Source organism: Giraffa tippelskirchi, chromosome 1, assembly GCF_054371585.1.
Source record: "Giraffa tippelskirchi isolate mGirTip1 chromosome 1, T2T-mGirTip1v1.2.pri, whole genome shotgun sequence".
Taxonomy (NCBI): Eukaryota; Metazoa; Chordata; class Mammalia; order Artiodactyla; family Giraffidae; genus Giraffa; species Giraffa tippelskirchi.
Genome location: NC_137275.1, coordinates 13622227 through 13638294, shown reverse-complemented (window position 1 = coordinate 13638294; position 16068 = coordinate 13622227). Strand labels below are relative to the sequence as shown.

At 50.4% G+C, this 16068-nt stretch overlaps 1 protein-coding gene across 2 annotated transcripts in view; it reads left to right on the top strand.

Annotated features, from left to right (window-relative positions):
- JAKMIP1 (janus kinase and microtubule interacting protein 1) overlaps positions 1–15137 on the top strand; it is a 154089-nt gene extending 138952 nt beyond the window's left edge. For both annotated transcript variants that reach the window (XM_081495566.1, XM_081495560.1), the window contains 4 exons: positions 2133–2336; positions 8571–8636; positions 12211–12255; positions 13398–15137. In XM_081495566.1, the coding sequence (XP_081351692.1) occupies positions 2133–2336; positions 8571–8636; positions 12211–12255; positions 13398–13427 (345 nt within the window). In that variant the 3' untranslated portion in view covers positions 13428–15137. The remainder of the gene's footprint in view (positions 1–2132; positions 2337–8570; positions 8637–12210; positions 12256–13397) is intronic.
- Positions 15138–16068: the final 931 nt, after the last annotated feature.

Below are 16068 nucleotides of genomic sequence, written 5' to 3'. Positions count from 1 at the left end.
CTATCTAGTCTCCATCCTTTTGCAAATACCCTTCCTTGCTGCATTCTACACCATCTCTGTCCTCCCCTGAGCTTCCCCAGTAAGTTCCGAGGAATACAATCTCAGGGGACAACGTGGAAACCTGTGACCAAAAAAAAGAGGGAGAGTAATTTTGTTGACCTCTGGCTCCTTAATATGCTTAAGGATGGGCTGGGACTCCAAGAGGAACAGAGGAAGTCGTATGTCAAGTTCACTGGTTCTCAGGCCCTCTTCTCAAGAGACATCTTGCAAGGCTGGTGTTCCCCAGCACACTCTGGGAAACTCAGTGTCTGCCCTTGGCTGTCTAAGTGCCATGTGCAGAAAGGCCCTGGGGGACCCTGAGAACCTGAGTCCTGGTTCTGTAGAGGAGACCCCTGGGCAGGCTGATCCTGTTGCTGGGTAGAAGCAACATTCTTACCCAAAGAACATTCCAGGAACTTCTCTGGCAGTCCAGTGGTTAAGACTTCACCTTCTAATGCAGGGGGTGTGGGTTCTATGGGGAGTATGGGTTCTGTAGGGGGTGTGGGTTCTGTGAGGGGTGTGGGTTCTGTAGGGGGTGTGGGTTCTATGGGGGGGGTGTTGGTTCTTTGGGGGGGTGTGGGTTCTGTAGGGGGTGTGGGTTCTATAGGGGGTGTGGGTTCAATCCCTGGTCAGGGAGCTAAGATCCCATATGCCTCACGGCCAAAAAACAAGAACATAAACCACAGGAGCAAAATTGTAACAAATTCAATAAAGACTTTAAAAATGATCCACATCAAAAAAAAAAAAGGAAAAAGACTATTCCAAAGCCTCAAGTGGGATTTCAGGCACATGTCGAGGTTGGAGCTGTGATCAGTGTAAGGCTGGCCTGAAGAGTCAGGGAAGTTAAATGCTCCCGAGGGTGGCAGTGCCATGTGCCCAGGCAGAAGCGAGGACAGCGGGTGCCAGACGCACACCTGTGTTCCTTTGTCATCGCGCAGAGTGAGATGGCACAGGGCCACAGTGGAGCTTCTAGAATTGGATGGTGAGGTCCTGGCTGGAAACTGGCCACTTGGGGGCCTCCTAGGAGTTCGGCTGCTGAAGGGGGGCAGCCGGCAGGCACAGGCAAGCTCCCACTCCATGGGGACCCCTTGGCTATGTCAGTGGACACATTCCCACCTTCTCGTTTCCTGGGGTGATCGCTGGAATCGGGAGAGGGGAAGCCAGTGCCTGTTGGCTAAAATTGATCTGGTGGGCCTTGAATTCCCTTGCGGAGTTAGTACAGCTGTGTTGAAGCGGGGGAGGCTACAGGAGCAGATGGCCACAGGCGCAGAGGGCTACCTGTGTTGATCTCTTGCTTCATACCACCTCCTGCCTCTTCCTGGCAGTTTCCATTAAAACTGGTTGTTGGTTGATAGCATCTTGGGAAAAGAAGGGGCTATTCCTAGCAAGGGATTCAGGTGGGGACTTAGGGAGAAAGAGAAGGAAATACTTCTTTCTCTCTTTCATCCCTAGATATTCCCGTAAGGTAACTGTATTTAAGTGTCTCACTGTGAAGTTGAAAAGAAATAACTTCCTCTCAGGATGAAAACTCCAAGCTGTCACAAAGATCCCCTCCATTGGCTACTAATCTCTCATGTGCTTTGCTAACCAAGGGAGTCTTGCTTTTTCCTAGGAGGAGGGAGCAATGAGGACATTGCCCCCAGTTGCTTGGGGTTGAAATGGCTTTTCTGATGAGCCAGCTGAATGCCAAGTGCCTGCAATTTGGGACACATTTTACCACGCTGCTCCAGATAAAAGGAGAGATTTGTTTCCCAACTTGGAGACAGTAAATTGGAAGCCAAGGATAAAAATAAAGACCAGTCCAATCAAATCTCTCTTTGAATCAGACATTTTAAGGAGAGGTTATGACTATTTTTTTTCATCTGTAGAGAGCAGAGCATCTTGATTGAATAGAGTAAGACATGTCCTCAAAACTGTGTGCAGGGGGCTGGAAGGGGCTCCCTCACCCCACCCCGCTCTGCTCGGCCCCCCTGCATGCCTCCCCACTCCACCCAAGATCCCCCAGCTCAGCCTCGCTCAGCTGCAATGTCCTGGGGTTTCCTGTCCCCCTCATCTTGTGACCTCCCAATGTCTGTGTCATGTGGGTCGCTCAGAAAATCCAGGAGCTGGAGGCCACGCTGTACGACGCGCTGCAGCAGGAGCCGGGGCGGAGGGCCAGCGAGGCGCTGAGCGAGGGCCAGCGGGAGGACCTGCAGGCCGCCGTGGAGAAGCTGCGCCGGCAGATCCTGCGGCAGAGCCGGGAGTTCGACAGTCAGATCCTGCGGGAGCGCATGGAGCTGCTGCAGCAGGCCCAGCAGGTAGGGGAGGGGCGGCCAGGCAGGGGGAGGGGCCGGGAGGGAGAGGGAGGGGCGGGCAGAGAGGGGGAGGGACCCAGCAGGTAGGGGGAGGGGCAGGCAGGTAGGGGGAGGGCCCAGCAGGTAGTGACAAGGACCTGGCAGGTAGGAGCAGGGGCCCCACCGGTACCAGTATTCACCGTCCCCATTTCTCCACCGCTCCTGCCCCCTGTCGGCGCACTGACACCTCTGAGGGCACATTCGCTGGAGAGCTGGCGGTAAAGCAGGTTTCCGTGAAGTGGGGGTGTCTTCCCGTGGACGCCCGGCGAACCCTCAGTGATGGAGAGGGGGTTGCTCACAGGCACACTATACTGCCCACTGTTTCTAATCATACATTTGAACAAGGTCTCCACCCTGCCAAATGGGAACACAAACAAAGCGAGGCGTCCCCGCTTCCTCTAGCATCCGTCTTCTGTTTAAACTTGGGTTCTTGTAACCAGGGGTGCCCGCTGGCCGGTTTACTTTGGGGCTGTATTTTGTGATGACGACTACTTTGAGGACTGGACCTGGAAGCTGTATCTCTTGTTACCTCTGAACACCTAATGTATTCCTAAGTGTGTGCGGCGTCCTGTGTGAGCTTCGTGTGTTGCTGAGCACACAGGGGCCAGGTTCCCAGGACCCGTGGTGCCAATGGAGCTGAGGCGGCCCCAGGGTCTGGCAATCCTTGCACGCTCACTGCTTTAGATCTTTTACCCCACGGCACTCCTGCGGGTGGAACGATTACCTCCGTTTCTCTGATGCGAAAGTTGAGACTCAGGAAGGTTAACTCATGTGCTTGAAGGCCCTACAGCTCATAAGGAATCCTGCCAGTGAAGAAGGATCTAGATAACCAGTGGGAGTCGATGGCACCGAAGGAGAGGGAGACAGAGAATTGGAGGAAGGAGCCGGTGGAGAAGTGCCTTCTGTCCAAGGCAGCAGAGGCCCTGGTTAGGACTAAAAAGCTTGGATCCCCATTGCGTGTGCATTTGGTTGAGGAGTGAAAGGGCCGTGACAAAAGGGGAAAGAGAACTGGAGGGTATGAAGGCGAGCTCTTCATTCTATTCTTGATTTGGGTGAAGGGACTCCGGGCAGCTCCTGCAGGAGCCTCTGGGCTCCTGTGCTGCCGTCATCTGCTCGCCAGCTGCTGAGCTCTGATGGGCGTGACTCCTGAATGACCCGGCCCTGATGGGCGTGGCCCCCGAGCTGGTCTGAAGTCTGGCACGTGCTAGGTACTGGCTGAGCACCTTGAGCTGCGGCACACACAACACATAAAACACACAACCATCAGAGCTCAACACAATATAGCGCATATAACACACGACACAACAGAACATAGCGCCTCGCATCACAACACAGCACTGTCAGGGGCTCTGGCAGCACTCGGCCGTATCTGACCCAGCCTGAGCCACAGGATGCCTGATTTGACTAGAAGGACACATCCCAGTTTGCCGTGGGTTGCACCACTCCGTCTTGCCTGCATCTAGCCCATGGGATGCAGTGACGTCACCAGTGTGACCCCTGTGGACGTTTTCTTTTTCAAGCTTTATTAATTAAGGAGAAAAGTGGATGCAGGGGGAAAAAATCAAATCAGCGTATGGCCCCTTTCCCAACAGACTGATTCGGCACATTTGCACCCTGTTGTGCTGTAGTGAAGGTTGGAGTTAATCCACTCATGTCAACTTGCTTTTTGTCCTATCCCTCCCCAACCCCACAACCTCTGTCCCTGCCAATCCATCCACGGCACCCCAGAAGCCTTCCTAACACAACACAGCACCACCCTTCCCCAACGACCCACCCTGGCTCCCCAGTGCCCAGAGGATGAAGTCTGGGTTGCTTAACCTGACATCCTGACACCCCTGGGCCCTGTGCTCACCTCTACAAATGCATGCGCTGCCTCTCTCACCGGCTTTTCCTGTTCCATGTTGCACTGTTTCCATTTGTAACTTTCCTAATATATGCACACCGGGCACTGTTCCCTGGGCTGGGGATACAGCACTTGCTCTCTCGAGGCTTATATTCCAGTGCGGGGAGACAGACTAGTGCCGGCACTTAGAGGAAGCTCCATAAATGTTGGTTCATTGAGGGTCACACCAGCCCTCTGAGTGGGGCCATTGATGAAGTTTCGCAGGTGAAGTGAGTGAGGCTCAGAGAGGGTAAGCAACTTGCCCAAGGTCACACAACCAGGAAGTGGCAGAGCTGGGATGTAAATCCATGTCCTCAGATGGCACAACTCTTAAACATTGCCCCTTCCAGCCTGCCATAACCAGGTGAGAGGCCGACCCTGGTTATTTTTAAAAAACGTCATGAAAGACTAGAATGAGAGTCAGCTTCTCAGGCTGATTTCTTTTTAGATAAAGATAATTTTTTTAACTTAATCTTTTTTTTTAATTTTTACTTTATATTAGCAGTATAGTTGGTTTACAATGTTGTATGAGTTTCAGGAGTACAGCAAAGTGATTCAGTTTTACATACACATATATCCACTTTTTTCAGATTCTTTTCTTATATAAGTTATTACATAATATCGAGTAGAGTTCCCTGTGCTATACAGTAGGTCTTTGTTGATAATATATTTCATATGCATATGTTAATCTCAAACCCCTCATTTATCCCTCCCACCCCAACTTTTCCCTTTGGTAACCATAAGTTTGTTTTCAAAGTCTGTGAATCTGTTTCTGTTTTGTAAGTAAGTTCAAAAAATGGACAGATGATCTAAATAGACATTTCTCCAGTGAAGGCATACAGGTGGCCAAAGAGCACATGAAAAGATGGTCAACATCACTAATTATTAGAGAAATGCAAATCAGAATTACAATGACGTATCACCTCACACTTGTCAGAATGGCCATTGTCAAAAAATCTATAAACAATAAATCTGGGGAGAATATGGAGAAAAGGGAACCCTCCTACACTGTTGGTGGGAATGTAAATTGTACAGCCACTATGGACAACAGTATGGAAGTTCTTTAAAAAAACTATACATAGAATTACCATATGACCCAGCAATTCCACTTCTGGACATATATCCACAGAAAACCATACTCTGAAAAGATATATGCACCCCAATGTTCATAGCAGCACTATTTACAATAGCTAGGACATGGGAGCAACCTAAGTGTCCATCAACAGAGGAATGGTTAAAGAAGATGTGGTACATACATATAATGGAATATTACTCAGCCATAAAAAACAATGAAATAATGCCATTTGGAGCAGCATGGATGGACCTAGAGATTATTGTACAGAGTGAAGGTAACTCAGACAGAGAAAGACAAATACCACATGACATCAGTTATATGTGGGATCTAAAAAAAAAATGATACAAAGGAACTCAGACTGATTTTCAAAGCCCAGAAGTTGTTCCTGGGAGATTTTGCAAATCCTTTGAAAACTGTAAGAGGTTGTCTCCCCTCCACATGGCATTGTGATTTACAAGGCACTGTTCCCTGGGTGCCCATTTTCACCCCCAGAGTCACAGGGTCACTGTGTAATTATTACAGAAGAGGGATTCCACAGAGAGATTAATTGATTACATGATGCCCCAAAGTCCACCAGTTGGTAAATTTGGGGCCTGGGATCCAAACCAGAATCTAGCCGAGTTTGTGCTCATTCTTAGATGATAAACGCCTTGCAAGGGACTCTTTGAGGATCGGTCACTGTCTCCCTCAGGTAGAAGAGGGTTAGAAACATATCTGGTCTCCTTTATAGAGCACATACTCTGCCAGCTTTACTCTAAGCACTTTGTATAGATTCACTTGCTAAATCCTCAAATGTGGGCAACACTATTACTCCCAATTTACAGATAAGGAAACTAAGGCCAGAGAGGCTGAATTACTTGCCCAAGGTCACATATCTAAGGGAAGGTTTTTTGTGTGTCTTTTCCTTATCAATCTGGGCCTCCCTTGTGGCTCAGCTGGTAAAGAATCTGCCTGCAAGGCGGGACACCTGGGTTTGATCCCTGGGTTGGGAAGATCCCCTGGAGAAGGGAAAGGCTACCCACTCCAGTATTCTGGCCTGGAGAATTCCGTGGACTGTACAGTGCATGGGGTCACAAAGAGTCAGACACGACTGAACGACTTTCACTTTCTTTTTTTTTTTTATCAATTCACTCTATTTTGCTGCCAGTGTGATCTTTCCAAAATCAAAATCTCACCATTTCCCTACTTAAAACCCTTCACAAACTCTCCATGACACCCCTAAATCTGCAAGCTCCTCACCAGAAAGCTTCTCACTGGAACATTTCAGACCTTCTGCCCCCTGGCACCCTCAGCTCCCTGCACACACACGTCATTCCTTCTGCCTGGAACTCCTTCCCTTTTCCTGCATCTGGAAAACCACCATGGGCTGGGTTCTGTGCCTCCTCCAGGCCCCCCAGCCCACACCTCAATTCCTTACCAACCTCACTTCTCTGCTCAAGCTTGACCTCCCCTGAGCTCCCATATAAATAACACCCCTTCCCTTTCCCTACCCCATTTGACTTTCTCTGTGACGTCTGTATTTATCCAGGGCATCATTTATGTATTTGCATAATTCCATTGTCTGAACCTGATGGACCACAAACCCTGCGAGGCCCCAGGCCTATTGAGCCATACGTGCTGAGTGGGCACATGTGCCCACAGTGGTGATTTTCAGAGTGGGGTCCCCAGACCAGCAGCATCCCTATCACCTGGCAATCTGTGGGGAAACATAGCTTCTCAGGCCCCACCCTGGAACTGATGAGTCAACACCTGTGGGGCAGGGCCCCTGGGATCCACAGGGTCTCCAGGTGATGCTGATCTGAGTTTAGGAATCTGGGCAGAAGGTTTCTCCAGGCCTGAGGATTGGTCTACATGCTTAATTCAGGCTGATGTGAATCGCCTAGCCTTCAGTCCAACAGCCTTCTCCCAAGGAATGAGGTGTCCATCTGCATTCAGGATGGGCTAGGCTAGTAGCTGTCCCAGTGTATCAACCCTGTCAGGTGATGAAGTGCTATTGGACACATGACAAACTGGAAAAGGTCATACCTGCCAGACCCCCTGGTGAGATGCTGTGTGGAACTGGAAGGGACAGATTGATAAATTGCTGAGCACCGGTGGGTGTGCACCCCAGGGAGCGTTCGGTGGGTGCAGAGCCAGGCATGTGGTCATCTCTCCCTGTTGGCCCAGGACTGATGAGTTTCTCAAGACTCTGGACTTTCAGTGCTAAAACCAGGAATGTCCCAGGCTCACGGGGACAGTTTGTCATCCTTAAACCTTCTAAGAACCTGGGTGGATGCTGCAGCCATGCCCCTCATCAACACTCATCTCCTCTGCCCCTGCTCCCAGGCTCCAGCTAAATAAATCTTGGACATGTCATTCGGTGCTGCTTCAAATCCATGAGCTTTATTGACCTGCCCAAAAAGCACCTCTGTGTCTTGGTCTGATCTTGATGTATATGTTTTCAAAAGATCCTACCTTAAGAATACAATCTGTTTCCATGCCCTTTAAGAACAGGCAAAAACCTACTTTTAGTGAGAGAGGTCAGAATAGAGTTGCATGCAGGCCTGAGGGAGCCTCCTGAATGCTGAAGGGGCCCTTGGTCTTGATTTAGGGGGTGGAGAGACAAGCCTGTCTATGTTTAAAAGTTAGTCGAGTTACCCACTAAGTGTTTGTATGTTAAGTTGCTTGTTGTTGTTGTTGTTCAGTTGCTAAGTCATATATGACTCTTTGTGACCCCATGGACTGCACTGTCCTCTGCTATCTCTTAGAATTTGCTCAAACTCATGTCCATTGAGTCAGTGATACTATCTAACCATCTCGTCCTCTGCTGCCCCCTTCTCCTTTTGCCTTCAATCATTCCCGGCATCAGGGTCTTTTCCAGTGCTGCTGCTGCTAAGTCGCTTCAGTCATGTCTGACTCTGTGCGGCCCCATAGACGGCAGCCCACCAGGCTCCCCCGTCCCTGGGATTCTCTAGGCAAGAACACTGGAGTGGGTTTCCATTTCCTTCTCCGATGCATGAAAGTGGAAAGTGAAAGTGAAGTCGCTCAGTCGTGTCTGACTCGTGGCGACCCCATGGTCTGCAGCCTACCAAGTTCCTCCATCCATGGGATTTTCCAGGCAAGAGTACTGGAATGGGGTGCCATTGCCTTCTCCACTTTTCCAATGAGTCGCTGCTTACATGCTACACCAGATAAACGATGAAAAGTAAGATTTGAATCTGGAAAATTTATTTTTTCTGATACAGAACTTAATGTGTTGCAGAGAGTCCGAGAACTGGAGGATAAGCTGGAGATCCAGAAGCGACACCTGAAAGAACTGGAGGAAAAGGTAGGTGGTGTGAGCTCGCACCAGCCCCTGGCTTCTTTCAATGAACCGCTCACATGGAATAGTCTCTTCTGTCAATTTCGTGAAACCTAAAGAACAGGCTCTGTCTCCAGCCCTCTCTTGTCTGCCCGTGTCCCCCATGCTGGCAGTCCAAGAAATAAGTACTTTTCTAGGGAAGAAATGCTGAACCCCTCTGACACTACCTCACTGGGAAGGGTGAGGTGACCTTCTTCATGAGCCATAAGACACTGGACTCATTCCCCTTAAATGACATTTATGCCCAGAACCAATGAGTGTTCTTCCTTTCAGGAAAGTCTCTTCCTTCCAGCAGGAAGTGAGGCTGATACCCAGCCCCACTGGCCCCTGTGGTTGTCATCACTTTACGGGTGAGGACACTGAGCCCGAGAAAGATTCAGACACTTGTCCACAATCCCCCAGCTGGGGAAGGATAGTCTGGGTTCCAGGGATTCTACAGTCACCCCACCAGCGCCCCCGCCATATGCTGCTGGTCCAGACAGATAAATGAGTCCATACATGCGGCATCTTTGGCAGGGCACTTACCACTTCCTGTTCATCTGCCCAGTGGCCAGGACTTCCTTGAGTTCAGGGACCAGCTTTTATTTATCTCTTTATCCAAGACAGTGTTTGCCATGGAATAGGGCATCATCAAATGTTTGCAGGATGAGTAATAGATGAGTAGAAAACCCAGGCTTCCCTGGTGGCTCAGGCAGTAAAGAATCTGCCTGCAATATGGGAGACCTGGGTTTGATCCCTGGGTTGTCAGGAAGATCCCCTGGAGAAGGGAATAGCCACCCACTCCAGTATTCTTGCCTGGGAAATTCCATTGACAGAGAGCCTGGCAGGCTACAGCCCATGGGGTCACAAAGAGACGGATACGACTGAGTGACTAACACACACACAAACATGCTCACACAGAAAATCTACAGTTGCACATTTTATGTTGTAGAGGTAAACTCGTGTTTGGGAATAGCTGATGGACTCTGACACCAACTTGGGGGTGTGTGTGTCTATTGGGGACAACGTGCCACAGAAAAGCTTGAGGGGTGATGTGCTGGCACCCTGGAAAACAAGATGGAGAAAGGATATTTCTGGGCTTCAGGTTTCTGAGGCTGATCTTTGGAGAGAGGAAGCTGACTCATTCCATGGACAGAGTAGGGCCAAAGTCATGAAAGCCACCAGAGGGCAGATGCAGGGCTGTCTGCAAATGGGATGACAGCCCACCCTTTCTAGAGGGAATCAAACACAATGGCCCAAAGAGATAGAGCAGCTCTTCAGGTGCTACACCAGCTTTCTCCCCTAAAAGTTTTACACAGATTAACTCACCTTCCTAGTATCTTCCCTCCTGTACCTGGAGCCCCAGGGCCTCCCAGTCTGCACTACCGGCAGTATCCTCACGGGGGCAGCAGAGGGTAATGGCTGGAGGATCTGGGCCAGTTCTCCTACCAGTGCCCTGGAAACCCAGTAGGAATTTGGTTTAAGCAGACCCCTAGAGTCCCCATCTGGAGAAGGCAATGGCACCCCACTCCAGTATTCTTTTGCCTTGAAAATCCCATAGACGGAGGAGCCTGGCAGGCTTCAGTCCATGGGGTCGCTGAGTCGGACACGACTCGGCGACTTCACTTTCACTTTTCACTTTCATGCTTTGGAGAAGGAAATGGCAACCCACTCCAGTGTTCTTGCCTGGAGAATCCGAGGGGTGGGCTACCGTTTATGGGGTCGCACAGGGTCGGACACGACTGAAGCGACTTAGCAGCAGCAGAGTCCCCATCAGGCTTCCCTGGTGGCTGGGCTGTAAAGAATCCACCTGCAATGAAGGAGACCAGGGTTCGATCCCTGGGTCAGGAAGATTCCCTGGAGGAGGGCATGGCAACCCTCTCCGGTATTCTTGCCAGGAGAATCCCCATGGACAGAGGAGCCTGGCGGCTACAGCCCATGGAGTCACACAGAGTCGGACATGACTGAAGCGACTAAGCAGCAGCAGAGTCCCCATCAGACAGCTGCTCACCACTCCACCCCTCCCCCCAACTTCTGAGGTTATTTTGAGCAGCCAGTGAAAGTGAAAGTGTCAGTCGCTCAGTCGTGTCCGACTCTTTGTGACCTCATGGACTGTAGCCCACCAGGCTCCACTCTGTCCATGGGATTCCCCAGGCAAGAATACTGGAGTGGGTTGCCATTCCCTTCTCCAGGGGATCTTCCCAACCCAGGGATCGAACCCAGATCTCCTGCATTGCAGGTGGATTCTTTTCCACTAGTGCCAACTGGGAAGCCCTAACAATAAGTTGAAGTGAAAGTATTAGTTGCTCAGTCTGTCGGACTCTTTGTGACCCCATGGACTGGAGCAGCCCAGGGGGTCTCAAGGATACTTCAAGGATTTCCCCATGGACACTATTGGCCTGGGCTGGTGGAAAAATAACCCCAACCACCATAATCAGTGGTCAGGAACTCTTTCCCCACCACATGCCACAGGGTGGTCTTGTCAAGGACCTCGCCATTCTCAGGTCTCAGTTTCCCCATGTAGAAAATCAAGAGCTAGGTGATTCTAAATGTCACTTCTAGCTTTAACTTCCAGTGATTCTAAAATGTGTTTAAAATTTGTTGGCTGTCTGGATGTTCATTTTTCCAGTAACAATTTAGGGGAGCTATTACCTTGAGATTTGGGGAAAAAAACAGTGAATTATTTTCAAACACCTCAGATAATATTCAGACATGTTTCTCCTAACCTAATTTCCAAAAAGAATCACCAGCAATTCTTTTTGAATAAATCAAGTCATAAATAAGCTAAGGAAGATCTCTGTTTTCAAACTGACCTGTACAATTTTTCACTCCTTTGGGGCCACTTTTTTTTCCTGATATTTTTTCTTTTTAGAGCAGAAAAACCAATGGCATAAAAGATTTTAAACAGTGAATCTCTTGAAGGAGTGGGCCCTGGCAGGGATGGGGTGGGGGAGGAGTTCTGTTTGTCTGCTGGTTGGACTGGATGACCTGGGACCTGAGTGGAATCTTCCTTGATCTTTGTATGCATGTCATGCCCAGCCTTTGGTGGGACCATCAACCATGACCATCAGAGGGTTCTTCCTGGATATATACTATCCTGCCAGATAGTATCCAGCCACACCCCAGCACCAAAAATTCCCGGTCCAGGAATGTCAGTCCACTCCCTTATTCTTGCCTGGAGAATCCCATAGACAGAGGAGCCTGGCAAGCTGCACAGTCCATGGGGTCACAAAGAGTCAGACATGACTGAGCGACTAACACTTTCACTATGGTGTACATCTCCCCCATCTGTATTAGCCAGATGTTTGTGGACTGTGTGGGGATAACCCACCCTGGGCAAGGAATCCCACAGCATGGGTTTCTCAGGTGGAATCAGCTTCTAAAGCCCACTGACTTCCTGTATCTCTTTCCAAACCCAACCCCAGTGCCTTAGTTCTTGTGAAATGCTGTCATTGAGTTCCATACTACATATCTTACATCTTTCTTTCTTTTCTTCCCCCCTCCTCATTTTCTTTTGGTCTTATTTTATAGTTTTTGTTCCTTTTTTTGTTTTTCTCACTAGCATTCATTCTGTGGCCTTGATGACTTCAGTGAGCCAAGAACTCGGGTTGGTATCCTTTCATTTTCACTCATATTTTCTAAAAAGGAAATTTCCTCCCAACTCTGACTGTAACATTCCTTTAGGCAACGTGGAAGGTGGCCTTGTGATAGACTGCTCAATATCAGGCTCACTGGGCTAGAGGCATCTGGGGGCCACTGGCACGTTCCACCTCTGGGAGGAAGATTGGGGAGTTAGTTCTCAGTGAATAAGATTGGACAGTGGAGACCTGGTTGTCACCCTATTGTTATTTCATCTTAAAAAGGTGGTTATGGTTTTGCCCAAAGTTCCTCTCTATCTTGGCTTTGGTCTTTGGTTCTCTCTATCGCCTGTGAACCAGTAAATTCACCGTATGGTCCGCTATAGGCTCTCTATTTCCTGTGGGCCAGTAAATTCACCAAAGAGTTGGCTTCTGGGGTCAGGGGTCTGCAGGAGTCCATGGCCTGCATACAAAGTGCCCAGGAAGCCTGTGTAAAGATCTCAAGCCCCTTGCCTCTCCCTCTGCCCTGCCCTTGACCCCAGATCTGGTGTTGATGCCATCCCAGCAGCTGGTCCTTCTCTAATCATTGTACCTTGCCCTTCTCACACTGAGTTCCTGCTTTGGCACCCAGGCCTACCCCCTTTCTCCCTGTTCTGAGTGCTCACCATGGACTGGGGACTGCCAAGGCCCCTAGACTCTAGAGTTCTGCTCCCCAAGTCCAGCCCAGGTGAGGGCCCTGTGAGCTCTGGGGATGCCCACAGCCCACCAGCTGCCTAGACCCCCAGGCTGGGCTCAGACACTGTGTCCCTGCCTGATGCCCAACCCTTTCACCCGAGGACTTTTCTTCGGATCCTCTGTGCCCCAGTCCTAGGACAGCACTTGGCACGTGGTTGATGTTCATTCAGTGCTTGTGTGGCAAGTAAAGGAAAGACACCAGGTCTCATCAGACCAGAGTGGAGGTCACTATAGCAGATTGGGGTGGGTGCAGGAGGACAGGCCATCTGAACCCCATTTCCTCTTTTCCTGGATTGTCGGGGAAAGTCCCTCAGTGGGCTTAGCTGGAGGGTTCAGGACAGTGATGGGGACAGGCGAGGGCAGATAAGCAGGGACTTCTCTAGCCATCCTAATCCTGGGTTCTTGTGTCATTTCCAATTATTTTTTAATTTTCCAGGATAGAAAAAAAGCTTATGGAATAAACTGAGTCCTATGGCAACCCCGACCCCACTCAAACCAAAATTCAACAGCAAAACAAGCTATTCCAAGCCCAGAGACTGAAACCAGAATTTGTGGATACTTGATGACAGTCCAAAGGGGAGGCATTTAAGATCTACGGCTGGGTCCTGGCTGGGTCGGGCTGTAGGAGCTCTGCAGGGACCAAGGGGAATTTGTCAAGCTCAGGGCCACATCTGAGTCCCCGCTGTGGCACCTTCAAGAGCCCGAGGGGCAGAGACCCGAATACCAGGAAACTAAGTGCAATTACTAGAAACTGGTTGATTGGAGAGCCACTGCACTGTCTGGTGACAGACCCATGTCCTTGTCCCCACACGGCATGCCTCCCTAGCCGTGGTTTGTGTGCCCAGCAGACACTGACTGTATACATATGTCTCTGTGAACTGTGCCCTGTGCATCCCAGAGTCTGTCAGCCAGAGTGACTCGAAAATGTCCCTGTGATCTGAACGCAAAGTCAAGACCCGGTCGCCAAGCCCTCCAGGTCCGTGTGCAGCTGGATTCAGCAGCTGGAGGCCAGAGAGAGACAGCTGGAGCTTCACCCACTGTGGACAGTGGACACCAGGACCTCAGATTTACAAGGGGGAAGCCACGGGCTCCATCACTTTTGTGGGCATGACACGGTGAAAATCCCAGAGCCTGACTGCACCTGGGGCCATGGTGGAACAAGGACTGAGAGGTGGATAGAGCCCCCACTCAGACCACCCTTAGGCTGTCTCGCATCTGGGCTGTAATTTTCAAGGGGTTGGCAAGGAAGAAATTCTGTGTGGTGAAGTGATTCCCTGGAGTGCCTGTGAGGACTGAGGCTCCTTCTGCCATGGTCTGAGACCAAGTCTGCTCTCTTACAACCAGAGAGAAGGAGGCAGCCCTCCCTGATCTCAAGAGACCCACCTCTGCATCAAGCCTCTCAGGAGAACAGATGGAGTGGGGCAGCTCAGGAGGGCAGGACACCAGTTGGTGGGAGCCAAGTCTAGGAGGGAATCCCGGAGAAGAGAAGTCCCTTTTGCATGTTGTTGCAGTGAGTGGGTGGGTGGGGGGAGCACCCCCAGGAGAAGACACCTGCTCATATGACTGTCCCCTCCCAAACTCTTGGAAGGAAGACTTTCGGAATCAAAACAGATCAAGTGAAACAGAAGGTAATGGCTGTGAAGGAGGGGATAGCCGCGTCTTATTGGAAGAAGCACCTGATGGCAGGGATGGTTTGATCCTGAGGATGGAAGGATTCACTGCTCTGTGTTTGTTGGACTGCAAGAGCAATCCTGTAATTTCCAGTGAGAATAACCTTTGGAGAAAACCTAAATGACTGAAATTCAGGTCACTGGAGGAACCAAGGAGGGGAGGAAAATCCAAGAAAAGAGCTGAAAGTTCTCAGAAGGAGAGACCCAAGGATGGAGAAGAACATGGATCTCAGCACAGAAGGAGCATCCAGCCAGACAGAGAGGGATGTTCAAACAAAACCAAAGGATCAGGGGGCTCTAAGCAAAGAGACACCCAAGACAGCTAAGAAGCGACCATTCCTCTTTTGAAATCTAAACCCAAAGCACCGCCACACCAGCCCCATGACTTTCCAGCATCTGACGACCAAAAGCAAATGAACTGATGTCTCTGCTTGGAAAAAGCAGGCATCTGAGCACTCCAGGTAGCAATGGGAATGTAGAACCACACAACGAACAAAAATGAAAAAGCACACCTGCTTTCTCTGGAGCCAAAGAAGCACAGAGAAGCCTTGCTTTGCTAACTTAGCAGCGCAAGTCTGGGAGGCATGCAGGGTCCCTGGGAAGCTGGACCCACAGCACAGAGCAGCCATTGCCTCCCTGCTGCAGAAGCGTGGGGTCTCTTGCCCTCCTGCCCCACACTTCTGTCTACTCAGCTCTCCCACTCAGATGCGAACGAAGGTGGCTTTGATGTCAGACCCATCCAGGTCCACTCCCAGACCTGCCACTCCCCTGCAGTGGACACTTAGCAAAGTACTTGCCCTTCAGTCTTAATTTTTTCTATCTGTGGAATGGGGGTGATATTCGTACACAGCACCTCACAAAAGGTTTTCTTTGGGTACAATTAGACAGACCCAAAGACTCTTAGATACTGGCAGGAGCTGTAGCAGACAGCATTGAACACACCCTTGTGGAAGTCGTTCTCAAAGGAGACCTTCTGGCCCACAGGGGACCAGGGGCCATTCTCTTTGGCCCCCAGGAGACAGTTCAGGTGCAAGGGAGTGAGGCTTACACAGGCAGGTGTGAGAGCTGCCCTGGCTTAGAAGCCCAAAGTCCTCAACAAGAGCCAGCATTTCTTGTGGCAGTCCTAGGCATCGCCTCCAAGGTTCCTGCCAGGGACAGGCCCAGTCACAAGAGCCACTGTACTCAGCAGGCCTCAGAGCTCCAGCGGTCCACCAGGTGCGCACTCGTGTGCTCAGAGGTCATCCACAGCTCTCCGCGAGTGCAGGTGAGGCACAGGGCTCAGGGCTACTGGTGTGGTTGTTGCCCAGTAAGGCAGCTGATCGGCCCAGGTGTGGTTTCCAGGGCAGAAGAGCTACAGAGTCAACTGAACCCAAGTCAGTCTTTCACTCAGAAAGGAGCAGGCTTGGGTCCACCCTTTTCCACCTGCCTTCTAACAGA